Raw genomic sequence first — 26,625 nt, 5'->3', positions numbered from 1 at the left:
GTGGCTTTAAACTCTCTACCTGTGACAGTTTTTTTTATCTTCCTGGGTCTAAAGCTCCAAAAGTTAGTTTGCACACAGCCTCATGGCCCTTTCCATGACTTACAGTTTTTCTTCATTTTAAAACCAATTTTTCTAAACGCTTAACTGATTAACCCAAGATGTATGCCAGATTGTAACCATAACCTACTCTCCTAACCATAAACCTGGCAGGTACGGATTTGCTAAAAGACTTGACCTTTCACACGTTTCATGGTCTCATGTAGTTTTGTTCCTAAACACATATCAGTACAATTAAACACACCACGCTCCCACAGTTCACATCTAAGTCATTCAGCAGCCACGATCCGATATGAAGAAGTGAGTACATAGATTTTCATAGTTGTTTCCCCCTACACTTGTCCCTCTTGAAAATCAAAGCCACAACGATTGTGTTGTAAGCACCACTGAGCTACATGGAGAACAGCTTGAGCTTGAGTTGTGGAAATCAGGCTGGGTCATACTCGTCAGCAGTGCAGCCTGGTTGCTCTTTTGTAGGACATAATAAAACGGGTGCTGAAGAGGTATTATTATAGTCTTTGAGTCGAAAGAAGCAGATTGAAAACACACCAGCGTTGACGATGGCTGTTTTACCAGCAAGGATTTGTGTGACTATTTTAGCTTCCGTATGGAATTAGGTTAATTTGGAGGCAGGAACATTGGGCTATTATTTGGAGCTGAAAACGACAGTGGCTTTCCTCCTCATGATGGAGCGTGGCAATTAACGGCACACGAAGCCCGCGGGCTTCGGCGATGTGTCATAAACGAACACAGTTTGACACGTGAGTCACAGCAGCGGCCTGGAAAAGGGCCGACGTCATCCACGTTGGTCGGGCTGTATCGCGCGTGCCCCGCGGAGGGGCCAGAGTGTTTCGCGGCCGTCTGTGAATGCGTGGACCCACCTGAGTGCTTTGAGGGGGGGGACGGCGGTCACCTTGCCCACCGGCTTGGGGCCTACCACGGGGGGCATCATCACCAGCAGGCCGCTGGACGGTTTGGGTGGAGCCGACCTCGCCGGGCTCATGGGGAACACCCCACCCCGGGCGGGGCTGAGAGGGAGTGGCCGCTGGGGAGGAGAGGGGGAGTGTTTGGGCTGCAGCTCAGACACCAACTGGAAGGGTTAGAGAACGGACAGATGGAGAGAGGGGACAGTGGGAGGGACGGACAGATGGACAGAGGGGACAGTGGGAGGGACGGACAGATGGACAAAGGGGACAGTGGGGAGATTTGGGAGGGACGGACAGAAAAACAGAGAGGAGAGTGGGAGAGAGTGAGAGAATGTTATAAGGGGTCTATGCTGAATGTTATACTATAACAGTTGTCTTTCTCTGAGTTTTACACGAAACTCAGGGTCGTTTTCTTACCATCTGGAATGAATAGAGGCATTCATCAAGAAAAACCGACCGAAAAACACACCAAAAAAACATGGCCTTTTCATCCTTTGCCGTTTTATTTATTTCAGCCCAGAACGATCATCCCGGTCGACGGACCTGAGAATGAGTCCCCAAAACCCCCAAACCCATTCTCCAGGAACTAATGAATACATCACCGGTATTAAAAACGTTTGGCAAAACATACCAGCGGTGATCGCGTCGGGTTGGACGCCAGCGGTGATCGCGTCGGGCTTAGGGGCAGTGGTTTCTTGGGCGGGGTGAGTTTTTGCACGGGCGAGGGGGATTTCGACGGCGTTCCACGCGGCTTGCCGACGGGTAAAGGCGGGCGGGGCACCTTGAAGCTCGGCGGCGTGTTGTGCGGTGAGGGCCTCAGGGGCCGCACAATGTTGACGGGCTGGGTTCCGTTGGCAGTGGGGCACGGCCGCAGGGGAAGCACCTCTTTACTGGTGTGAGGAAGCTACAGGGAGGACAGGAAAGACAACAGTCAGAAAAGAACGGGCGAAGAAAATGCTTATGATTACCTCATTCAAATGCAAAATACTGAGTATACATAGCGACACTGCGGGGAGAAGAAAACCACAGAGGAGCTTAAACTCGAAGAGAAGGAGACCATTAGCAGTCGGGGAGAACATGTCGAGGGAGGCGTAGGACGCAGACAGTGGGAGTTGCTTGAACAGAAAGCTGACAGTTAATGTGACAGTTTGGCATCCCTTCAGTTCAACGTCTCCGGTTCTCCTCAGAAAGCCCAAGACACATCCCCAGCCCCCGGGGGACTCATCCCCGGCCCCCGGGGGACTCATCCCCGGCCCCCGGGGGACTCCTCAACGGTCTGGCCAGATGTAATCCCTTCCTCCTTTAACACTCACCCCCTTGTGGCTGTTCCCTTTGATGGCCGGCCCCACCACCTTCAGATGAAAGGCCGGGTTGAGATGTCCGTTCTTGCCCTTCTCCACAGAGCCTTCGAGCCTGAGGACAGAGGAGGACGAAGGAGGAAAAATTAATGTGTGTGAACCAACGTGTGTGTTTGTGTGTGCAGTTTGGGTCCTCAGGGCAGGCAGAATGTTCTGTTGATGTCCTGCAAGGAACTTCTGTGGAACCTCATAGGGTTAATTTGTATGCCTCTGTCAAATCCCAGAAGAGGGATTGTGATTGTGTGGAAGCACCTTTAGCCCAAAACTACTGGCTCTAAAACAAAGAAGGAAAAAGCCCCGGAGCGGCTCACTGATAAAGAGCATTTTAATCATCCAAAAGTTTAATGATACAGAAAATGAAACATTCCATCGGAAGACTATTTCAACACAACCAGACCCCTTTTTTCCAGTCCAATACCAATTATTAACCTATTTCTCCGTCCATTTAAAAGGTCAAGAGCTTTATCTCCAGAGGCACCACGGCAGAATATCTTATAGTCTCACTAGATCAATCAGATCAATCCGTCCCCCATAAATGACACTGCATGACAGCGCTTCCCTCTGGTGATTCAAACCATCTCACCATAAGACGATGCGCCGACGGGAATTTCACTCCCCTACCAGAAGAGGAGGAAAGACAAGAGCCACATCCTAATTTGGGAATTCTATTGTGGCAGGGATTTTCAGGCAAAGCAGGAAATGTGTTTTTGAGGTTTAAAAAAAGCACCAAACATGATTTGTCTATACCCGAAATCTAGCACACTCAAAATATTTCCATTAATTATCATCCATGCAACAAGTCACAATTCTTCTTGCTGCAGTCAAACTCTGAAATGCTCAGCGAAACTGGGCTGTATTAAAGTTCGGCATCTGCCCTCTGCTCTACAAGTGCATGGCACATTTGTTTGCCTCTGTAAAGGTGTTCTGATGGTTTAGAAAGTCAGACAATGAGGTGACGATGAAGTGTGCAGCGTAATGGTAAATAACAGCCACAAACCTGTCCGACATGCTGCTGGTACTCATCTCAGGGTAATTAAATGGCTGTGGAGTTCAATCCGTCATCGAAACAAAAAAAAATCAATCAAACAACGGGCTCCTTCACCGCCACTTTAAATCCTCAGTGTTAGCATATAACCACGCATTATGCTTTTGACAACCACACGATGTCCATTAAAGTGTGTCGCCTGCTCATAAACAATGCGTGAAGCATTATGTAGGCCAGGCGAAGGTCTTACAAAGGGTTAACGAAGGCTTCGTAAAGCCTTAATGTGTGCCACCAAGAGCGTGGCAAAACGAGCCACATAGTCAGTTTTGCTACTAACGCATAGCTTCAGTCGCCAAACTCCCAATTTGACACAAAAAACTGTCAGTTGGCTGCCTTAATGGCAGCGTGTGTAGATTTAGCAAATTAGCAGTAATATTTATATTGCACATTTTCTGCCCTCTTTTATTTGTACTTCTAGTTAGATGCTAACTGCACTTTGTTGTACTGTACAAAGACAATAACGTTCAATCTAATCTTATATAAAACTGCCAGCTGAGAAGGTACTGCCGTGGGCGTCGTGAAGGCTGTCAGTTACCTATCGGCCTTGGTGTTCTTCTCTCTCTGGGAAAGCCACCTGTGGTAGTAGGAGTTCTTGATCTTGTAGCAGTAGAGGGCAATGAGGACGCCAGGAAGGAGCACGAGGAAAACCAGGAGAAGACCCACCACCAGTCCCAGCTGACCTGGAGCACACAAGACAAATTGGGAGATTTTTATTTTTTTTACAAGAAACAATATAAGCAGAATACAGCAGGCCAAATGCTTGAACTGGACCAAATGCAATGCTTAAACTGGGGCAAATGCAATGCTTGAACTGGAACAAATGCAATGCCTAAACTGGGTCAAATGCAATGCTTGAACTGGACCAAATGCAAAGCTTAAACTGGGTCAAATGCAATGCTTAAACTGGGTCAAATGCAATGTTTAAACTGGGTCAAATGCAATGTTTAAACTGGGTCAAATGCAATGTTTAAACTGGGTCAAATGCAATGCTTAAACTGGGTCAAATGCAATGTTTAAACTGGGTCAAATGCAATGTTTAAACTGGGTCAAATGCAATGCTTGAACTGGACCAAATGCAATGCTTGAACTGGACCAAATGCATGTTAAAACCAAATCTAACGACTAAACCAAATACAAAACAGGGAGAAAAATTGTGCATGTCAAATCTGACAAATTAACTTAGGGGATGCCTAGCTGGGACCAGTGTGTGGTGTGAAATGTGTTTTTGGATGATAGAAAATAATCTGCCTTCATACAAAATGATACATTGACTTGCCATGAAACAAAACTGTCATTAAAGCTTTTAGAAATGATTCCTTTGTTACTGAGTCAGATGGTGTGTGACATTTGATAATGAAAGTCATGAAAGGGAAGCAGAGAATCTGTGTCAGTGTGTGTGTCTGTGTGTGTGTGTGTGTAAAGGTCAACTCACTGTGGTACTGGACAGGTCCGCTGTCCACACTCCCCCCCAGTCCAGGCTTCTCACAGAAGGGAGGTGCCCACCCTCGGTCACAGTGACAGTTACCATTGCTGTTACATACCTGTGGAGAAAACACACGAGTATGTTACACACAGAGTTACTGTATCTGACCGTGCGTCTGGAAACGTACCATGTTCATTAAATACTTCACCTCAACTATTTGTTTGCCAGCAAATCGGAGGTACAGGAGCTACAGGAGCCTTGAAAAAGGCTCCTTGTTTGAAACAGACAGTACTAACAAGTACAAACAATAAACACGGTTCAAAAAGTCAAATACGGTCTGTATGCTTCTCTATGTACCTGTGTACAGTCGGGGCGCTCTCAAATGAAGGCCTTATCCCCAACGTGAGAAAAGACGACCCAGTTCTGGTTTTGTTCTTACCCTGCTGTCCTGCACCATGATCCCAATATGAGGGGCTCTCTAACCCCCTGGGGGGGGGGCAGCTGTACCCCGTGGGCTTTCATGAGGACACGGAATCATTTGCCCCGAGCATATTCCCCCGAGAGCATTTCCATAGCAACAGATGATACAAAGTGAACACACTTTCAACAAGCCACTAATGACACAGAGGCCGGGAAAAAAAAACACGATCAATATTGAAAGAGCTTAGTTTACTTAAAAAAGCAGAGTCTTTTTCTGCTCGGTGCATTTTCCCTGCTGTAGCTTGCGGTCTAGAACAACACTCTTTAATGGTCCACTATGTCCATATCTTGTTAGTCTGTGTGCATTTCATTAGTAATTTGTCTGTTCGGCACAGTGAGAATCAACTGAAACAAAGTGCTCCTCCTCATCCTGGAAACCTAATCAGGTGTCTGGCCAGGAGGGGGCTTTCACAGTCGTTAGCGTCCTAGACAATCTATCAACATTGCCCAAACAGGTGTGCTGAGCTACGCGTGGAGAGGATACGCCCGGACCATTGTCACACCTCCTTTTAGAGCTTCTACCCGAGCCCTTAGAAACAGAACACTTCCTACCGTAGATATAGCATACCTGTTGTATGAAAACTGAAACATGAATGGGCAGATTTCGACATTTCCACTCTTTTGTTTACTGATCATTTTTTGTTTTAAATGCCAATTAGTTCCTGCCACGCCAGCGTGTAATATTCCTGGGGTCCACAGAAAACCCAAGTCTCCCACTGAGCTGTGACATACATCCAGTATTATAAACATACATATCCGGTAAGTAGATCCCAACCTTTTTAAATAGCTATCAACACATGCAGTGGGTTCACTTTGTGTCCCAGAAATGTCAATGAACACAGGGAACAGTGGTGCTGCCACAACTGTCATGCATCTCCTAACTTTCCCCCATCACATATTTTCCTGAACAAGGTTCCATACAGTTGAATATGTCAGCTTTCACCCTGCTTTACCCTATCAACTCATGGCAAAAAAAAAATGCTGTGCCGCCGCTAAGAACTCTGGGTTTGAAACGCTGCAGACGTATGTGGGCGCCGAGAAATTAAAATGGAGGCCGCTTACTCTAGCTGGCCGCAGTGTCGCCATCTGTTATTCTTCAATCAGCTCGGCGTACAGGCCAGAGTCCGGGAACCAATGAGCAGAAAGACGACAGCGAGCCGAGAGGCCTCAGCAGCGAGACGTTCGATCTGTCAGGGGACGGCGGCCCGGAGGGCAAACACCATGGATTTCTATTTTATTGACTATTAGTGCTCTTTTAATTGTGCCTCTTTAACGAGGCCCCTTGAAGATGCCCGAGGCAATTTTCGGTTCAGCCTAATGCGAACCCACTGGAGCGTTCCGTGGCATATAAAGACCGAAAAGTGACGGCGGCCTTGACAGAGTACAAACACGCCAGCGATGACCTTTGCAAAACAATCGGAGGCAAAAGGTCAGTTTGAGGACAAATTAGAGTTACAAGACATTAACTCGACGGGACATGGGAAGAATGTGTCAGGGCCTTGAGACACTAACGGATTATTAATTACCAGCCAGGTCACAGACGCAGACGTTTCACTCCAGACAGGTTAAAATAACACAGAGGCCCACTGATAGTGTATACCGAAGGGTCATGTTCTCTGTGGACGACGTCAGGAGGGCTTTAAAATTGGACCCTGATAATGTTGACATTCTCTGTGGACGATGTCAGGAGGGCTTTAAATTGGACCCTGATAATGTTGACATTCTCTGTGGATGACGTCAGGAGGGCTTTAAATTGGACCCTGATAATGCTGACATTCTCTGTGGACAACATCAGTTGTGCTTTAAATTGGACCCTGATAATGTTGACATTCTCTGTGGACAATGTCAGTAGGGCTTTGAATTGGACCCTGATAATGTTGACATTCTCTGTGGACAACTTCAGTAGGGCGTTAAAATGGACCCTGATAATGTTGACATTCTCTGTGGACAACATCAGTAGGGCTTTAAAATGGACCCTGATAATGTTGACATTCTCTGTGGACAACGTCAGTAGGGCTTTAAATTGGACCCTGATAATGTTGACATTCTCTGTGGACAACGTCAGTTGTGCTTTAAATTGGACTACTGATAATGTTGACATTCTCTGTGGACAACATCAGTAGGGCTTTGAATTGGACCCTGATAATGTTGACATTCTCTGTGGACAACTTCAGTAGGGCTTTGAATTGGACCCTGATAATGTTGACATTCTCTGTGGACAACGTCAGTTGTGCTTTAAATTGGACTACTGATAATGTTGACATTCTCTGTGGACAACATCAGTAGGGCTTTGAATTGGACCCTGATAATGTTGACATTCTCTGTGGACAACTTCAGTAGGGCTTTGAATTGGACCCTGATAATGTTGACATTCTCTGTGGACAACATCAGTAGGGCTTTGAATTGGACCCTGATAATGTTGACATTCTCTGTAGACAACATCAGTAGGGCTTTGAATTGGACCCTGATAATGTTGACATTCTCTGTGGACAACATCAGTAGGGCTTTGAATTGGACCCTGATAAAGTTTACATTCTCTGTAGACAACTTCAGTAGGGCTTTGAATTGGACCCTGATAATGTTGACATTCTCTGTGGACAACATCAGTAGGGCTTTCAGGCATGTTAACCCTCGCATGGCTCTTGCTTTGGACGGCATCCCCAGTCACATCCTCAGATCAGGGGCAGATCAACCAGTGGGTGTGTTAACAGACATATTCAACCTCTCCCTTTCCCAGGCGGTTGTGCCCACCTGCTTCAAGATGTCCTCCATAAAGAAATGCATTGAGAGCCATGAACTACATCAACTACATCCTCCCCACCACCCTGGACCCACTGCATACCGCCTCAACAGAACCACTCCATCACTGCTGAACTGGACACCACCCTACCTGAGCTGGACACCACCCTACCTGAGCGGGACACCACCCTACCTGAGCGGGACACCACCCTACCTGAGCTGGACACCACCCTACCTGAACTGGACAACACCCTACCTGAACTGGACACTACCCTACCTGAACTGGACACTACCCTACCTGAACTGGACACCACCCTACCTGAACTGGACACCACCCTACCTGAACTGGACACCACCCTACCTGAACTGGACACTACCCTACCTGAACTGGACACTACCCTACCTGAACTGGACAACACCCTACCTGAACTGGACAACACCCTACCTGAACTGGACACTACCCTACCTGAACTGGACAACACCCTACCCCAGCTAGACAAGACAAAAACCTATGAGAAGATGGTGTTTATCAACTACACCTCAGCCTTTAACACCACAGAGACCTCAAGACTCACTAAGAAGCCTTGTCTCCTGGATTGTTTGAGGTCCTGACTCTTACAACATTGGGATGAGAACATCACAGTGACCACCAAGGATGCCCAGCCGTGGACATCCTGCTATCTACAGATTCAGGTTTTTGGTCTGTGTTCCTCCATCACTGTCCGGTTTGGGTCTGTGTTCCTCCATCACTGTTCGGTTTGGGTCTGTGTTCCTCCATCACTGTCCGGTTTGGGTCTGTGTTCCTCCATCACTGTCCGGTTTGGGTCTGTGTTCCTCCATCACTGTCCGGTTTGGGTCTGTGTTCCTCCATCACTGTCCGGTTTGGGTCTGTGTTCCTCCATCACTGTCCGGTTTGGGTCTGTGTTCCTCCATCACTGTCCGGTTTGGGTCTGTGTTCCTCCATCACTGTCCGGTTTGGGTATCTGCCTGCCGCTGAAACACGCTGTCCTGTCTGCAGAACAGATGACCGGCTGCCGTCTTCCTTCCATCCAGGTCCTACGTGACCTCTGGCATGACCTCCGGGAGGAAAACGTCCAGGAGAGACAACAGCCAATGGAGCTGTGACCCCAGGGACCCCAGCAATCTGTCCCACCGTGACTAATACGACTATGGTCACCACATCAAGACAGCCACCAAATACTAAGTAAGTAGCTGTGATATACTGCATTATAAGAGCTCTTATCCCTGCGTCTAAATATATAATACTGACACTTTATATTATATATTCCCTGCTAACAAATCCTTATATCCTAACCAGCTATTTTATAAATGTGTGAAGATTTTGTCTGTATATCCTGTTGACTGTTCTCTACCAGTACCAACATGTCAGATTCTGAATACACATAAATGCTCTCTTGATTCTGACCACAGACCCACACAACCAGCCGAAAGAAAGAACTACAATGGACCAAGATGCACCTGTGTAGAGGTTTTCACTTGGTTTCACTTCACAACCTGGAAAGTTAACCCCACCGGCCTACGGTCATTTGGTGCAGATTGGTTTGTTGGGTTTGGGGGAGCTTTCTCATAGCATTGGCCCGTGTTGCTGTTCCAACTGTTAAAACCTTAAAACATGGCCGCAGATCTGAGTGAGTCCCTGACAGTGGGTCACCTGACTCAGACCTTGAGAAGAACAGATTCACCCTGAGTCCCTCAACTCCCAGCTGGTCAACTCTGGCCTTCCCTCTGCACCACGACATGGTTTCAATTACCAGACGCTGCTCTCATAAGTCGACCTCATTCTCCGTCTGTATTCAGAGTAGGTCATAGCTGGAGGGTTTCCGTCTGCATGTAAGATTTTCATTCATATTTTTTTTATGTAGCACCAAAATCCATGTCTTAGACAACCTTAAGCTGGGCTTGGTGGGTGCGACTGCACGAAACCTCACGGAAAACAACAGTCAGTTTGTCTATGGCTTTAGATGCAGGGCAAACTGATTTTTATTTTATTTAAATGATTGTCGCTCCATGTACCAAGTTGGGTAATCAAAGATCCTGGTGAAACAATTTGCCTTGTTTGAAAATCGTATCAAAACTATATTTCCAAAGATGAAAATGTTCCACTTTAATATCACTGCCAGACATTATGAGTCCTGTTTCCTGCCGCTAATTGATCTAGTGGATAATTACATCACTATAACGGTCATATCACTGATTAGTCTCATGGTTGTTTATTTAATCCGAAGGCCTCGTTAGAGACATTTTAACCATCACGAAGGCCTGCCAACTCATATTTGCATCTCAGTGATAATTATTTCGTTTTTTTTGTTCCCTTTTTTCCTTTGTCTCTTTTATTGATGTCAGGCAATTGTGTGACCATCTGAAGTTGTTTTGTGACTCTCACACCCAGAGAAACAACTCAGAGCCCAGATGCACAGATGCAAAAACAGCAAAGCGGCTCGGAGGATCTTCCTTCTCAGCGCTAGCAGAGCTATAGACGCTAGTCGCTTTGTTTACATCCACACTGCATTCTCTTTAAGCCCGAGGATCAATAGGAATCAAATGATAATGCCAATACAAAAAAAAGTCACAGAAGAGAGAGGAGAGGCGGAAGCTTTGCTTTAAATAATCCCTCCTCAGAGCTATTTCCATGACTGGCCGCTCAGGAATCGGCAGCAAACAAAATAAGACAAATAAGGACCTGGGGGGGTTAAGAAAGAGGGAGAGAAAGAGGGAGAAGGTAGGAGAGAGACAGGAGAGAGGGTGAAAGAGAGAAATGAGAGCGGGAGGGAAGGAATGAGAGGATTAAAGATGGAGAGCGGGCATCAGTTCTGTTTGTCAGGCTCAGGGGGCCACTGGTTGAAGAGATTTAAAAACATTCTAGAACGCCAACATCTCGCTAATAGAATCCCGCTGGCTTTAATGAGTCAACAGCTAACCTCTTCTAAGATGGCCGACCTAGAGGGCCTGTTCTGGGGGAAAATTTTTGTCTGCCCCCACCGCTCCCCCCACCCCAAAAAATGGCAAGCCTCCAAACGCCGATTAAATGAGTCACGGCGATGAGAACAAAGTTAACAAGGAGTCTGAGGAAGTAACACTGATAAGCTCCATTCAAGTCACCTCAAGCCTATAGATCCCTATAGTTAAAGAGATGAAAGTTGTCCACAATGCCACACAATGTTTAGTGTCTCGTAAACCAGGATGTGATCCGCCATGGCCCCCCGTTGGCGACGTGACACTAAACCAGTAAATAGTTTACGGCTTCAGGTGTTGTGTTGCCGACATCCATTTGTCCTGTTTTACAAGGGTTGCCACGCCGGCGAACTGACTTCACCCCAAGGACGTCGAGACTAGATTACACGGACGGGCTGAGGTATGTGTGAGTGTGTGTCAGTGTTTGTATCCGTTCTTACACCATGATTGTGGCAGCGAGCGATGCAGCTCTCCAGCTCACTGAAAGAGGCATTCTGGCACCGGCGATCTCGGCACACCTGCATCAAAAGGAGCATGATTAGGTTTCCTTATAAGACACATACATACACATATTAGGAAAAAGATGTGTGAATTAGCGAGTGGGGGGGGGCGTGTGGTGGAACTGCAGTGAGTTGGCCGCTGGTGAATATACTGTAAGTACATATTTAGGGTTATTACGGTATTCAGCATGAATCATGCTGACAGATTTGGGATGAGGTACAGAAATTTACCTACATCACCAGTAGACACTGAATCAATACTACCGATTGAAGAGGATTCCCGGGGGAAAAGGACCCCTGGGTTGGACGGCCGGTACTTGCCTTGCCCTCGCCACACTTGGTTCCGGTCATGACGAGGCCCGGGTCAGGGAGGTCGCCCTGTCCATCCTGGGTGCTGTAGACATAGGTCCCACGGCACTTCACCTCCATGCCGTCCGTACGGATGGTGGTGTCAATGGACACGGCGTTGGTGCCCTTGGGTTTTTTGGCGGCGCTGTGGCACTGGATCTTCCCGCACTTGGCGTCGCTGAGGGGAAGTCGGAATACGACGCGTGTGAGTGAACGGGGGGGCGAGCGCGAACGGGAAGAGGATCACAGCTCGAGATGCGGCACTGTGAATGCTGACGCCACGAGCCTTGTGGCTAAACTGAACCTCCTAACTGCGCCTGTATGAGGGCGCGCCGTCAGATCTCGTCGACTCACTCCTTCACGTTGCTTACAGAGGTTGGTTTAAATGCAGTGGGGTGGTGGTGAATCGGGAACTCAAAAGGCAGATTTTGAACGCCTTAATAGGGGGCCTAATTTGCATAGCTAAAATACTAATTTGGATCCATTAATTAGTTCTGGCGCGAGGCCAAGGAAACGGTCTCCAGGGCACATTACAGTGCTTGACAGAGGGGCTGTAGTTGTTAGTTACTATACTTGTGTTAGTCAGTGTCTGTTAGTCAGGAGGTGTGTTAGTCACAGTGTCTGTTAGTCAGGAGGTGTGTTAGTCACAGTGTCTGTTAGTCAGGAGGTGTGTTAGTCACAGTGTCTGTTAGTCAGTAGGTGTGTTAGTCAGTGTCTGTTAGTCAGGAGGTGTGTTAGTCACAGTGTCTGTTAGTCAGTAGGTGTGTTAGTCACAGTGTCTGTTAGTCAGGAGGTGTGTTAGTCACAGTGTCTGTTAGTCAGTAGGTGTGTTAGTCACAGTGTCTGTTAGTCAGGAGGTGTGTTAGTCACAGTCTCTGTTAGTCAGGAGGTGTGTTAGTCAGTGTCTGTTAGTCAGTAGGTGTGTTAGTCAGTGTCTGTTAGTCAGGAGGTGTGTTAGTCACAGTGTCTGTTAGTCAGGAGGTGTGTTAGTCACAGTGTCTGTTAGTCAGTAGGTGTGTTAGTCACAGTGTCTGTTAGTTAGTAGGTGTGTTAGTCACAGTGTCTGTTAGTTAGTAGGTGTGTTAGTCACAGTGTCTGTTAGTCAGGAGGTGTGTTAGTCAGTGTCTGTTAGTCAGGAGGTGTGTTAGTCACAGTGTCTGTTAGTCAGGAGGTGTGTTAGTCACAGTGTCTGTTAGTCAGGAGGTGTGTTAGTCACAGTGTCTGTTAGTCAGGAGGTGTGTTAGTCAGTGTCTGTTAGTCAGGAGGTGTGTTAGTCACAGTGTCTGTTAGTTAGTAGGTGTGTTAGTCAGTGTCTGTTAGTTAGTAGGTGTGTTATTCACAGTGTCTGTTAGTTAGTAGGTGTGTTAGTCACAGTGTCTGTTAGTTAGTAGGTGTGTTAGTCACAGTGTCTGTTAGTTAGTAGGTGTGTTAGTCACAGTGTCAGTTAGTAGGTGTGTTAGTCACAGTGTCAGTTAGTAGGTGTGTTAGTCACAGTAGGTGTAGTGCAATTTGCAACTTCTATGTTGCGTTGTGACCCAGGACATAATTTACACTCACCTTTTCTCACACTTCATGTAGTTTCCCTGTCCGTCCTTCCCACAGTTCCCAAACGCGTTCCCCGCTGCGTTGACATCTTGAAAGCAGGCGTCGTGCGCTGGCCGGGCACCTGGGACGTGAAAAAATCCATCTTGTAAATAATTGTTACTATGGCAACCAGTCGCTCACACGGAGAACTACATTCACTATTAAAGAGCGTCAAGTTGAGCTCTTTGAGGCTCCCTGGTTTACATTGTTCAGTGGGGACTGTGGTCTGTTTGGAGTAAAAACCAAGGGCAGGCTTTCATTGGATTCTTGTTAAGGCAGAAGAAAAAGCCCCGCGCACAACAACAAAAACCCTCAAGTCACGGGCTATAGAAGGTCAAAGATTTGTATTCCAACACAAAAGTTTATGTTTGCTACTGAATGCACGTTTAACAGCAGCACATGGTGTAACAAAAGAAAATCGTAACCTTTTGTTACATCCAAAATAATATTCTGAGAGGTACGGTTTTAAAACCTCACTGCTGAAACACCTATTTTTAGGACCCACTTCTACAGTCGACGAAAGGAGAAAATACTGAAATGTGTTTTGTGTTTTTGCGTTGAAGTGATCCTTTCCATGAGAGCTGAAAGCTTGAAATGCTGTGGTATGCAGATGCTGTTTCAGGTAAATTGTTACCTAGCTCAATGTGCTAATTTAACTTTAAAGGTGTTGATCCTTATCACGATCTGTGTCATGCATCTCAATGAGAGCCGAGAGACACGTCCCTCTTGTCATCAATTATGCTAATACTGTTTAAAGGTCAGCGTAATAAATTGCCAAAGTTTGGAGGTGCTAAAGCTGTCTCAAGGTCAAGACGGTACTCACCAACCGAAATAGTAATGCAACTATCTTACGTGACAAAACCTCTCCACAGAGAGTGTTTGTGCGTGGCAGTGTGTGTGTGTGTGTGTGTTTTGTGTGAGAAAGAGAGAGCCACAGCAGTGCCATTTTTCAGGAGCTGAAGTGCCAATTTCCCGATCAAAGTAATTAATAAAAAAAAATGGTTAAGCCGAGTACCAACTGTTAATGAGGCGATAATGAGGCAGAGGCATAACTCAGAGTTCAGAGACATCTGCAGCTCAGAAGGCTGATCAAGACGCTTGCAGCGCAGCGACTGCAGGTCTCTTCGGATAAATTGCATTTATGATTATAATTACTATGCTTTGTGCGGTCATAAAAAAAGCAATTCTTTACTCTGCCAACTGGAAAAATGTTCTAACTCTACTATTAGTGTTTTTATCACCATTTAAGTTTAATTAATACATTTAAAAGTTTCTAAATTGACCAATTAGGACACCTTTTTGGGATATATTTTTTATTTTAATATTTGTGTCAATTGATGTAATTTTAATACATTGTCTCCTCAACAGTTATAGGCACCTCTGGTAAAGCTAAAAGAAAGAGAAATCAAACCACTGAGATTAAATTGTTAAAAAATGACCCTAATCTTCCAGTGACCCTAACTCTCCTAATAGATATTTTTCTTCAAAACGTGTACATGGTGTAGATGAGGTATGTATTTTATCCATCCCCAAGATGTATAGAGGTCGGTTATCGTATCATAGAGATGTATAGATGTTTGTAATCCTACCATAGAAATGTATAGAGGTTTGTAATCCTACAATAGAGACATATAGAGGTTTGTAATCCTACCACAGAGACGTATAGAGGTTTGTAATCCTACCATAGAGACGTATAGAGGTTTGTAAATCCTACAATAGAGACGTATAGAGGTTTGTAAATCCTACAATAGAGACGTATAGAGGTTTGTAATCCTACTATAGAGACGTATAGAGGTTTGTAATCCTACTATAGAGACGTATAGAGGTTTTTAATCCTACCATAGAGACGTATAAAGGTTTGTAATCCTACCATAGAGACGTATAGATGTTTGTAATCCTACCATAGAGATGTATAGAAGTTTGTAATCCTACCATAGAGACGTATAGAGGTTTGTAATCCTACAATAGAGACGAATAGAAGATTGTAATCCTACTATAGAGACGTATAGAGGTTTGTAATCCTACTATAGAGACGTATAGAGGTTTGTAATCCTACCATAGAGATGTATAAAGGTTTGTAATTCTACCATAGAGACGTATAGACGTTTGCAATCCTACCATAGAGATGTATAGAGGTCTGCAATCCTACCGTGGGCATGTATAGAGGTGTACATTTACACAACAGTGATGTAGAAATGTGTATTCCTACCAAAGTCATGATAGAGATGTGTATCAATCATTCAAATTTATTTATAAAGCCCTTTTTACATCAGCAACTGTCACAAAGTGCTTTTACAAAACACCCAGCCAGAAACCCTTAGGAGCAAGCACCAACATTGTTGAAGCACAGTGGTCAGGGTAACACTCCCTAAGAGGGTCTGAACTTAAGGACGAAACCTAGAGAAGAACCAGGCTCGGCTGTGTATTTCTACCATGAAGGTGTACAGAGGGTTGTGGTCCTACCATAGCCCCACAGTTGTAAACACTGCTGTTCGTGGGTGAGACACATCCCATTGTAGCAGTAGGCGTGGCCAAACTGGCAGGAGGAGCCGTCTAGCAGGTAGACATTGGAAGGGCAGTAGGGGGAGCCTCCAGTGCAGTACTCAGGCAGGTCGCACGCCCCCGCAGGCCCGCGACACATAGTACCGGCCTGCTTCAGCTAGTGTGGGAGAGTGAAAAACCATTGAGTGACGGGGGGGCGGGGTTCCTGTGAGAAATACATTTCATTACATGGTGTACATGCATTTCTTGGAACAATGCTGTCGATGTTCAAAACGTTGTTCTCGGGACACCATATGTGGCAATGAGAAAATAATATCTTTATGTAACGGCCTCCTATGAACAAACAGTGCATTACTCAAGGTAATATGACTGTGTGCAGGTTAAATTAGCTAGAACATTCTTTTCCAAGAAAGACAACATTTAAAATCTGTAGATCCTAGCAGTTACTAAAGCACAATGAACATAATTCAACAAACTATCAAAACAAGTTCAGAATTATGGGTAGCCACTCTTATTTTACAGATATTTCATCAAATACACATAACAAATATTTTAAACATCAGAAAGGAAATGGAAAATAAGCAATGTTGTGCAATATTATTTACTGATTGCTCAATGACAAATCCATTTAGCTTAGCAAAAGTGGGTCTAAGGTAGGCAAAAAATATGTACTTCGGCAGTTGACCACTGTTGTTCTGTTTACAGTAGGTACATTTAACGGTTCTGAAAAACTCACCATGGAAAGGATTCAATTAATAATTCAAACACAAAACCAAAGGGACATATGATGATCAACCTAGAAGCATATTCCTACTTTTAGACTCACAGGAAAAAGTTGTTATATCCATTTGTGTGGAACAAAAATAGGAAAGTTGAAGACACATAGAGAATTATAAATGAGAGAGGAGCATAGGCTGTTATTTTACAGTTTTTCACAATCACATACAAGCATATCTTAAAACAACGTAGTCAACTTTCAAGAAACAGAACTAGAGAATATGGCATTTTGTACAACAGTAAATGCAGGGTTTGTACAGACATTGGCAAGTCAAATTCAAGGACATTCAGAGAGCATTCAAGCACTTAATTGTAACTACCTCAGTTTGATTGTGGTATGTAGTATTGACAGAAATCCCCTAAAAGTGACAGGAAAAGTATGCCTTACCACTTAAGGCTAATGCATTGTCGAAGTCCTTTTCAATGGAATAGTGTTGACAAAATGATGATTAGATTCTGAAATACGTCAGGATTATGTGGACAGTAGTGACTATAGATTAAACGTGTTTTGAACACTGATACGGATGTCTTTTGTAGACAACAGCAGCTGCATTCGTCTTAACCTTGTCCTTGTCAGCTGACATAATGGGAAACCACCCAAAGCTTTAATAACATCTCTCCCAAAAACTGATCCGAAATGAAGCCCTTGGAGCAGAAGAGTTTATGAATCAGCTCCAAAGTAGTTTTGGCTGCTTTTTTAAAAGGACCAAGCAAGGTTGAGTCAATGTTTTCCAGAACCACATCGGAGTCATTTTAGCACTTAAAGCACTCTGTATAAACCCTGCAAATGGGTTTTCAAAATGCGACTTCAAAAAAACTAAATACATTCATCACAAATGTATCACAGAATCAGAACAATCTGAATGCTGTCTTTCTGCCACAGGTATGTTCAGAAAGAGTAAAAAAATAAAAGAAAATAAAATTGCTTGTGCACAACTGAGGGAAAAGTGCTGGTGCTGTGGTGAGAGGAAGACTCCCACCCACACTGAGTGTTCCATACCTTACACCCCTCACAGCAGACCCCGTGGGCGCACTGAGCCTCCTCCTTCAACGTGCAGTTGTTGGCGTTGCAGCAGTCATTAGAGCACTCCTGTAGAGAAAACAGACACATAGCATGTTTATCCAAATCAAGGATCACACATACACGCACACACACACACTAAGCACGTTTATCCAAATCAAGGATCACACATACACACACACACACACTAAGCATGTTCATCCAAATCAAGGACCACACATACACACAAATACACACACACACACTAAGCATGTTTATCCAAATCAAGGACCACACATACACACTAAGCACGTTTATCCAAATCAGGGCCACACAAGCGCACACACACACACACACACAAAGCATGTTTTTCCAAATCAAGGACCAAACACACACACACTAAGCACGTTTATCCAAATCAGGGCCACACAAGCGCACACACACGCACACAACAAACGGCTGACATCCCAACTCTCTCTGATTCTCTCAATGTCTCTCCACTTCTCGGGAGCAGAGGTAGACTGACACCGCTGATCGACATGTCAAAGCTTCGAGTGTAAGGGACACACACACACACACACACGTGGAAAAAGATATCCCACCACACAGAACGCTGTCACAAGGAGATGAAAATGACATCTCTTTCCCGTTGCCATGGCGTTCTCACCACCGTCGAGCCACACATACTCTAAACTCAACGTGGGAGTTGAAGGATGAGAAACTGCAATTATACAGCGAAGAGCGAATGGATCAAGAAGAAAAACAGTCTGTATCCACCTTACCAGACCTATTCCCATGGTGTTCTCGAGTAAATCAATTCATAACCGCAACGGTTAGGTATGAATTCCAGTACTAGGCAGTTTTCATAGCCTACTTTCCTCAGGAGAAAATCTAGCGGTTCACTGGGAAGTGCTGAGAAAAGAGAAGCTAAAATGTGATTGACAGCAAGACAATGCGTCTATTGGAAGCGTATGTCTGCGCTGAGCGTTCAGTACTGTAATGTCAAATCGGTACACCGAGACGCGCCATGAAGCCAACATTCTGCTTGGTTTTGTTGCCATGTCGAAAGTAGTTGGCCGTTAGTCAGGCGCCTGTTGTATCCAGCACCACCTCGGCCGCCAAACTGTCCGTTGTGTCTCAAAGCAGCCTCACTCTCATTAGCATTTCTGTCAGCTAGCAATTAGCGTCTCCCTGTTGTCAATTTTGGCTTCATCACACATTGAGCCAAATCAGATTACTTTGACTGTAAATTCTCTAAAACCAAAAAACAAGCGCCAGAAGCAAAGTTCATAGAGAACTGTTGCCCGCTCCTAAGATTATGATAGGCAACTGACGCCAACATTATCTGAATATGGCTAAAGGCTTCTCTCACCTCAGTTTCTCCGCAGTCACACTCTTCTCCGTCCTCCACGAAACCGTTGCCACACCTTTTGCCCCCAACCAGGTCCTTCATGTCAGGCATGTTGAAGAGGCACATCCCTCCCCCCTTTTGGAAGTAGTTGTCCAGGTCCCGCTTGCTGCAACGGCTAAACACCCGGGGAAATGGGTGCCTGTGACCGCAGGCACCCATTTGACCATTCACGAAGATCCCCAAAGCAGACGCAGAACACAATATCAGAAAGAGTTACATTAACCATCGTGTTAAGTTTTCAGAGGGTTCTGCAGAGCAGAGGCCATCTTGGATCACAGGAAGCCATCTTGGATCTCAGTCCTGCTTATACACACCCGGTGGCGGCAGCCATCACACAGCCACCCTGCTCGGCAGACGCTTCCACACAGCAGCCCTCGTGGTCATGGCTCATGCCGAAGTTGTGTCCGATCTCGTGGGCCATGGTGGCCGCCGCCCCGATGGCTAGATCCGAGTGGTCCTGAACACACAGAGACAGGACTTGGTCCGTTTAGGGTTGACACGACCGCAAAACAAAAACTACCACAGCAACAAAACAAATAACAATGTAATCATAATCAATGATAATAATGACCCAGACTTAATTCAAAGGAAACAAAATAACTTCAAAGTTTAGAAGTGAGACCGAATCCTGAGATGAAATAGAACATGTCAGGCTCAGTACCCTAGAGAAGGCCCTGCCATTGGAGCAACCCTAGAGAAGGCCCTGCCATTGGAGCTTTGGAGAAACCCTAGAGAAGACCCTGTCATGGGTCTGGAAACACACATGCGCGCGCACGCTCACACACACACACACACACACACTCACACACACACTCTGCTCCACTGCTTACCACATTGATGCCTCCGGAGTTCTCCAGGCTACACATCCCCTCCAGGGGCGCCATTCCGATGGTTGTCCCCTTAAATATCACCCCCCTGTCAGGGGGAAACGACAAACGGAACCTAAAATCACCTGCTGTGTCATCATTTGAGCCAGCTCACTGCGACAGGAAAATACCAACAAAACATAATAATGGGAATTGTTATGTGGATGGAAATGTCAGGATGGAAAAGACTAACTTTGGACGCCCTAGTGAACCCGGCACACACAGTAAACACATACATGCCCGCCGGTTCTGCCATGCATGCAGGAACAGATTACTGAAACGAAGACGCGGCATCAGTAACCTTATCTCTTCGGTTCAGTAAAGACATGCTGCGACAGGGAGGAACCCGTGGAAGGGATACATCTCACATACACACACACACACACACACACTAAAGTTTGACAGTCTTGTTCTGCCGGCAAGATTTGCCATATGGTTTTTCAGTGTGTCTGTGTTCCTAAAACAAATCAAAAAGCTTTTCCGAAAATCAGATCTTGCAGCCAGGCCAGCGCCTCTATGTGGAAACTAATTAAGCTGAGCGAAGGGACCTCTAATTTGCTATTTACGAACGGGTTTGTGTGATGTGTGCGTGTGTGTGTCTGTGGGTTTGTGTGATGTGTGTGGGTTTCTTTGTGCATGTGTGGGTCTGTGTGATGTGCATGCCTGACTGCGTGTGTGTGTGTGTGTGTGTGCATATATGTGAACTTGTGTAAATGTGTGTCTGGCTGTCAAGCAGCGTTGCGCTGTGTCTTTGAGGCAGACTGTTCCAATTATACCTCACAGAGAAGAGATCTTTTAGTTAACAGAACCGCTGTTTAGCTAATCATTTATCAATCCAGCCACTAACGAAGGCTGAAATTATTTTTGGGCATGTATTGAAAGTCAGAAGATTGCTTTGGCATTTAGTGTGTGTGTGTGTGTGTGTGGGGGGGGGGGGGGTGACTACTAACGTCAATAGCTGTGCGTTGTCGTGCTTCTTGCGGGACTTGAGCTTCTGTCTCCACTGCAGGAAGGACCAGAGGGTGGTGTTGGGCTCTTCTGTGATGATGCACTCGTCTCTCTCCTTCCACACTTCCAGGCCAATTAGAGGGACCCGGATATTCAGAGGCCTGTAAAACTGAACCACCAGCAGCTCGTCCCATCAGGTAAGGTCGGGGCTAGGCTATTTAAGTGCACCATCTCCTCCAAATTTCAACACCCAAAAATAAATAAATATATATATATTTTTATGTATATCCACATACAAAAGAACAGAGTGACATTGTAACTTATGATAGCATACGCAGTGGCGTTGAGGTGGTCACTCAACCATTTGGTGAATGTACTGTATGTATTTTACATTGTTTTGTCTGCTATATTCAGATTGAACTATACAGAATCCCCACCCTAAGGCCATAGGTTTGTATGTGACCTCAGTGGGATTCAAACCCACAACCTTGATGTTGGTAGTGCTGTGCTCTAACATCTGATCCACAAAAGACCAGTGCACTGCCAACACAGCACAGCACTGTCAAATACTGGATAGATTGATCAGTACTGACCCCAGCTGGTAAACATGTAAGACAGGGTTTGAACACTGGCAATGTCTTTCAACATGGAGCAGGAAAGACAGCAAGGAAAAGGAGGAAATCACAGAGCTCCTGGACAGGGTCAAAGAATACCAACTGACCTGCTGTGAACCATCACAAGCACATCTCTGTTGATAAAGCGGGTTTCTACCGGGCCAAAACTTGACAGAGTGGCGATGCAATATGATTGGCCAATGAGCATCTGTCCCTGTGCCTGGACAACATGGGAGAAACACATCTGCAGCCATATCTGAAAATGGGCATAAGACACTCCTGTCTTATGACAATGACGTGTCTGCACACCTAATCGAGTTCCTCAATGAAACAGTGTTGGATAATGTTACGTTCCACCAATCAGAGGAGATTCAAGAATGGTTTTGGACCAATCAAGGATTCCTGACTCTAGACCTGGCCCATGTCCTTCTCATCATGGAGATGGAAGGTCTACGACCATGGTCCATGAGCATGTCACCCTTCAAAGAGTCATTTTGAAGCACGTGTCTGACGTTGTTCGGTCTTACACTGACTGATTGTCTAAACAAAGCATTACACTATGTTATGTTATGATGACTAAACCAATGCACTCATTATATTTCAACAACAACTTACGTGTTGAATCAATGATCTTGTGGTGAAAATCAGCGGTTTTGAAAGACTTAATGTCAACACACAATTGATAATAGTACCAAAGCGAAAACCCTCAGGACACCAGGTGAGAGAAACTAACTACCAGGTAGGAACAAAAACCAGCAAGGTTTCGTCCCTCCAGCGGAAATTGAGAGAACTGTTTCAGGGTATCTGAAACATTTAAACAGGTTTTCGTGATCTGTTCGTCAGTGACTTGGAAAACCGACTCCCTCCTAGCACTGATGCTGTTTATTTACTTGACACTAGTAAATTGAGCTCTGTTTATTCCTCTTGCCAACTGAATCAAAGACACACACATCAACACACTGGCTTACCTTATCAACATAATTGGCAATCTCCATTATCCTCAGCTTGGTTCTCTGGTAGTCCTTATTTTGTCGTTTATACTGGATTCAAAAGAAGATTGAATGGCCTTCAGTGGCAGATATCGCATCAGTGATGACAAATGTTAAGGCAAAGATTATGCATTTTTCAAAATGGCCATCCACAAATGCACAAGAATGCTTCAGGAGTAAAAAATACAAAACACTTTGCCCACTTCCCTCAACTGGACCCACTGAATCATCATAATAGTTAGCCTACCAATCAGAAAAGAAAATGAACTCGGGTTACCACGGTGTAAAATTAATATTGCACCCAACAGAAAAGATTGTTATGGAAGACATAACTTTCTCATTTCTGGCTGGCTGGAGTCCCCTTTTAACCAGGTAATGAGCTCGCTCTCTTTTGCCCAGCAACTAAAAACTTTCATCGTTAATGTGACAAATCATTCCCTCTTGTCCTCCCATGCAACTTTCCGTCTCTCTCCGAGTGAGAAACCGGCGCCCCAGCCCATCAGACGGCATCATAATTACACACTATTTCAAAAAGTAGGCAGAGCCGAGGACGAGCTACAGCCATTATGTTAGATTAGATAATTACTGTTCACAATACTCCAGTCTCACATTCTAATCTGATACAGCAATGGTTTCAGTGGGTTGGCCGATGTCACACACACACACACACACACACTCTCACACACTTTCAAATACATAAACAACATAATCTGGTCGAAAGAACCTGCAACCTCGTCTTAGCGGTGGGTCCACGTCATCAGCAGGATTCTGAAACACACACACACACACTCACACACACACTCACACACACACACACTCACACACACACTCACAAACACTCAACCTTGCACACTCGACACAGACAAAGAGCTGCGCACAAAGCTCAGCCTGCGACACACACGGACAAACATGCACAGGGAACGCATGCACCCAAAGGATCTGTTTGAGATCACCCGAGAAAGTACCATTTAGCCCTCCTTGTACCAGGGGCCGGCTAACTTACCAGCGTGCTGTCGGCCACGATGTAAAGCTCCATGTACTTGGTGGTGCCCCAGGCGTTTCGTTTGACCTGTACCCCAGAAGACACAGAGACACAGGGAAATGCTTAGAGAGAGAGATGGGGGGGGGGGGGGGGGGGGGGCGTTCACGGTGAAGGGTCACTCACACCGCCCTCCAGGACCGCGCCACTCACTCAGTCGCCGCCACTCATTTTAACAGGACGGCGTGAGTTTGGTTTTGCCATGGCAACGGACCAGGCTCCTCCGCGGGGGGGAGGGACATAAAGGTCTCAAACACACGCGGACGCAGAAGTCACGTCGGGGTTCTGGGACACGACACAACAATCAACTCCACTTGTTTCTCCAATGAGACCTCGTCGAGCCCTGAGCCCCCCAACACCCCCACTCCCGCACCTGTATCTTGATCTCAGTAATTTTCCGCTTTGCTAATACTTGATTACCGCTATTAGGCAGAGGCTCTGTGGTAATTAAAAGATATTGATTTATGCATTCAGGCGTGGCTTTCTCGGGCTGGAGCCCCCCGACTGAAGGCCCATACTGGGGCCCAGCACCCCTGTGGGGCCCCGTGAATGACCCCCACTGACCCCAACATGAGGCAGTTGCAGAGAAAAGAGATGGAAAAGGAAAGGTGAGGTCGAGAGACAGAGAGAGAGACAGGAATATGGGGAAGGAACAGACAGAGGGTGGAAGAAAGAGAGTGTTGCCAATGTTTATTTGCTTGGCGCAGAGCGGTATGAACGTGTCTCGGATCCACTCTGGCTGGCGCCGTCAGCACAAGAGGTCAGGATTAATGGGCCCTCCGTTTAGGGAGGTGTGAGTAACGATGGGTGTGTGTTTCTAAATGGTGGGGGTGGTGGTGGTGGGGGTGGCGGGTAAAGCAAACAAAAAAGAGCATGAAAGGAGTAAAAGACAAAAAGAAACACAAAAAGAGAATACCTCGAACAAAGAAGAACTAGATGGTGAGAAGGGAAGAAGGGACAGGGACGGAGACCGAGAGCAGCTTTAGGTCTACATCTAGACTGAGGAGGCCAGAATGACTGTAATCAGCATTCACAACCCGGTAAACAGGCACCACGGTAACAAACACCACGGTAACAGACACCACGGTAACAGACCGGAGCCACCAACCACATAATTCCCTCAGGCTTTTAGCTGGAGTGGGAGCGATCACAGGTGTGCCTCTAAAACATCCCCACGAGCAAATCATTATATATATATATATATATCTATATAAATCATTATATATATCTCTATATGAATCATTATATATATCTCTATATGAATCATTATATATATCTTTATATGAATCATTATATATATCTTTATATGAATCATTATATATATCTTTATATGAATCATTATATATATCTCTATATGAATCATTATATATATCTCTATATGAATCATTATATATATCTTTATATGAATCATTATATATATCTCTATATGAATCATTATATATATCTCTATATGAATCATTATATATATCTTTATATGAATCATTATATATATCTTTATATGAATCATTATATATATCTCTATATGAATCATTATATATATCTCTATATGAATCATTATATGTATCTCTATATAAATCATTATATATATCTCTATATGAATCATTATATATATCTCTATATGAATCATTATATATATCTTTATATGAATCATTATATATATCTTTATATGAATCATTATATATATCTTTATATGAATCATTATATATATCTCTATATGAATCATTATATGTATCTCTATATGAATCATTATATGTATCTCTATATGAATCATTATGTATATATTGCTGTGATTTTTCCTTTGCAGGCTGAAAAGTACTATGCGTTTCTGGGTGTGTATGTGTGTGTGTTGTTTGCATGTTGGTGTCTGTTTCTTTTTTTGTTTCTTTGTGTGTGTATGTGTGTGTGTGCGTGCACGGACAAGTGTGTGCTCATTGGCACTTGCGTGGGTGTTTAGGTGTGTGTGGGTGTGTAGTCAATAGCCACACAATCATCCCGGCCACAAGAGAAAGATTATTACCACGTCCATCACATCAGATCAGAAGAATAAATGAACCACACACGGAAGAAGAACTCTCCTAAAGGAAAAATAACCCAAAATGCTCTGCTAATAGCAGAGATATCACGCTCTCTCTCTCATTCGATCTCTCTATTTATTTTCATTTTTATTTTTTTTAATGAAAACATTAACAGCTTCCTCTTACTCAACTCTATTGACACCCTGTTGGAAAGTACATACTGTGTTGTAGTCATGGGAAACAACATTTTACTCCTGCTATGCAGAGGTAGGGTTGTATCGGGCTGAATTTAATCTACTCAATCAATTGAATATATATCTGTTTGTATTTAATCAGCTGCTGGACCTGGAGCATGGTAATTTCTTGTGCTCGGTGGTGTTCATGAACTTGAGAAAGTAGAGCTTGTCAACCGAAATCAGTGTTTGGGCTGTACATCTGTTGTGAAAAGATAAACATTGATTTTTCAAACTATATTTTCTCATGGTGGATAGTACATCTACATCAAGAGAGACAAAATAAACACTAACGTCAGTCAATCACACCCTTGATCACATGCTCTATACCAAAATGAATAAAAGTGGGGAGCTTACCACATAGAAATGCATTTATCACCAAATGGCCAAGCTGTATGCCATGTATAACTGTCTGTTTCAGTCAATAGAGAATGGAAATATGTCAAAATGAAACAAGACTGCTGATGGTTTGTGGGTTTGACTGTTGGTTTGTGGGTTTGACTGTTGGTGTGTTGGTTTGACTGTTGGTTTGTTGGTTTGACTGTTGGTTTGTGGGTTTGACTGTTGGTTTGTGGGTTTGAATGTTGGTTTGTGGGTTTGACAGTTGGTTTGTGGGTTTGACTGTTGGTGTGTTGGTTTGACTGTTGGTTTGTGGGTTTGACTGTTGGTTTGTGGGTTTGACCGTTGGTGTGTTGGTTTGACTGTTGGTGTGTGGGTTTGACAGTTGGTTGGTGGGTTTGACTGTTGGTGTGTTGGTTTGACTGTTGGTTTGTGGGTTTGACTATTGGTGTGTGGGTT

The 26,625-nt window shown here is 44.8% G+C and overlaps 1 protein-coding gene across 1 annotated transcript in view; it reads right to left on the bottom strand.

Annotated features, from left to right (window-relative positions):
* Window positions 1–26,625, bottom strand: part of adam19a (ADAM metallopeptidase domain 19a) — a 104,028-nt gene that overhangs the window by 1,159 nt on the left and 76,244 nt on the right. Inside the window, exons 7-22 of the mRNA XM_010887970.5 lie at window positions 23,544–23,609; window positions 22,520–22,591; window positions 20,940–21,106; window positions 19,954–20,038; window positions 19,438–19,580; window positions 19,085–19,262; window positions 17,713–17,802; window positions 15,897–16,092; window positions 13,407–13,515; window positions 11,823–12,027; window positions 11,442–11,519; window positions 4,819–4,927; window positions 3,922–4,066; window positions 2,297–2,396; window positions 1,615–1,887; window positions 939–1,147 (exon numbers count right to left, since the gene is read on the bottom strand). Of these exons, the coding sequence (XP_010886272.2) occupies window positions 939–1,147; window positions 1,615–1,887; window positions 2,297–2,396; window positions 3,922–4,066; window positions 4,819–4,927; window positions 11,442–11,519; window positions 11,823–12,027; window positions 13,407–13,515; window positions 15,897–16,092; window positions 17,713–17,802; window positions 19,085–19,262; window positions 19,438–19,580; window positions 19,954–20,038; window positions 20,940–21,106; window positions 22,520–22,591; window positions 23,544–23,609 (2,225 nt within the window). The remainder of the gene's footprint in view (window positions 1–938; window positions 1,148–1,614; window positions 1,888–2,296; window positions 2,397–3,921; window positions 4,067–4,818; window positions 4,928–11,441; window positions 11,520–11,822; window positions 12,028–13,406; window positions 13,516–15,896; window positions 16,093–17,712; window positions 17,803–19,084; window positions 19,263–19,437; window positions 19,581–19,953; window positions 20,039–20,939; window positions 21,107–22,519; window positions 22,592–23,543; window positions 23,610–26,625) is intronic.

The sequence above is a fragment of the Esox lucius genome, chromosome 24 (genome assembly GCF_011004845.1).
Source record: "Esox lucius isolate fEsoLuc1 chromosome 24, fEsoLuc1.pri, whole genome shotgun sequence".
Taxonomy (NCBI): Eukaryota; Metazoa; Chordata; class Actinopteri; order Esociformes; family Esocidae; genus Esox; species Esox lucius.
The sequence above is the reverse complement of the archived record's forward strand: the minus strand, read 5'-3'. Positions and strand labels throughout refer to the sequence as shown.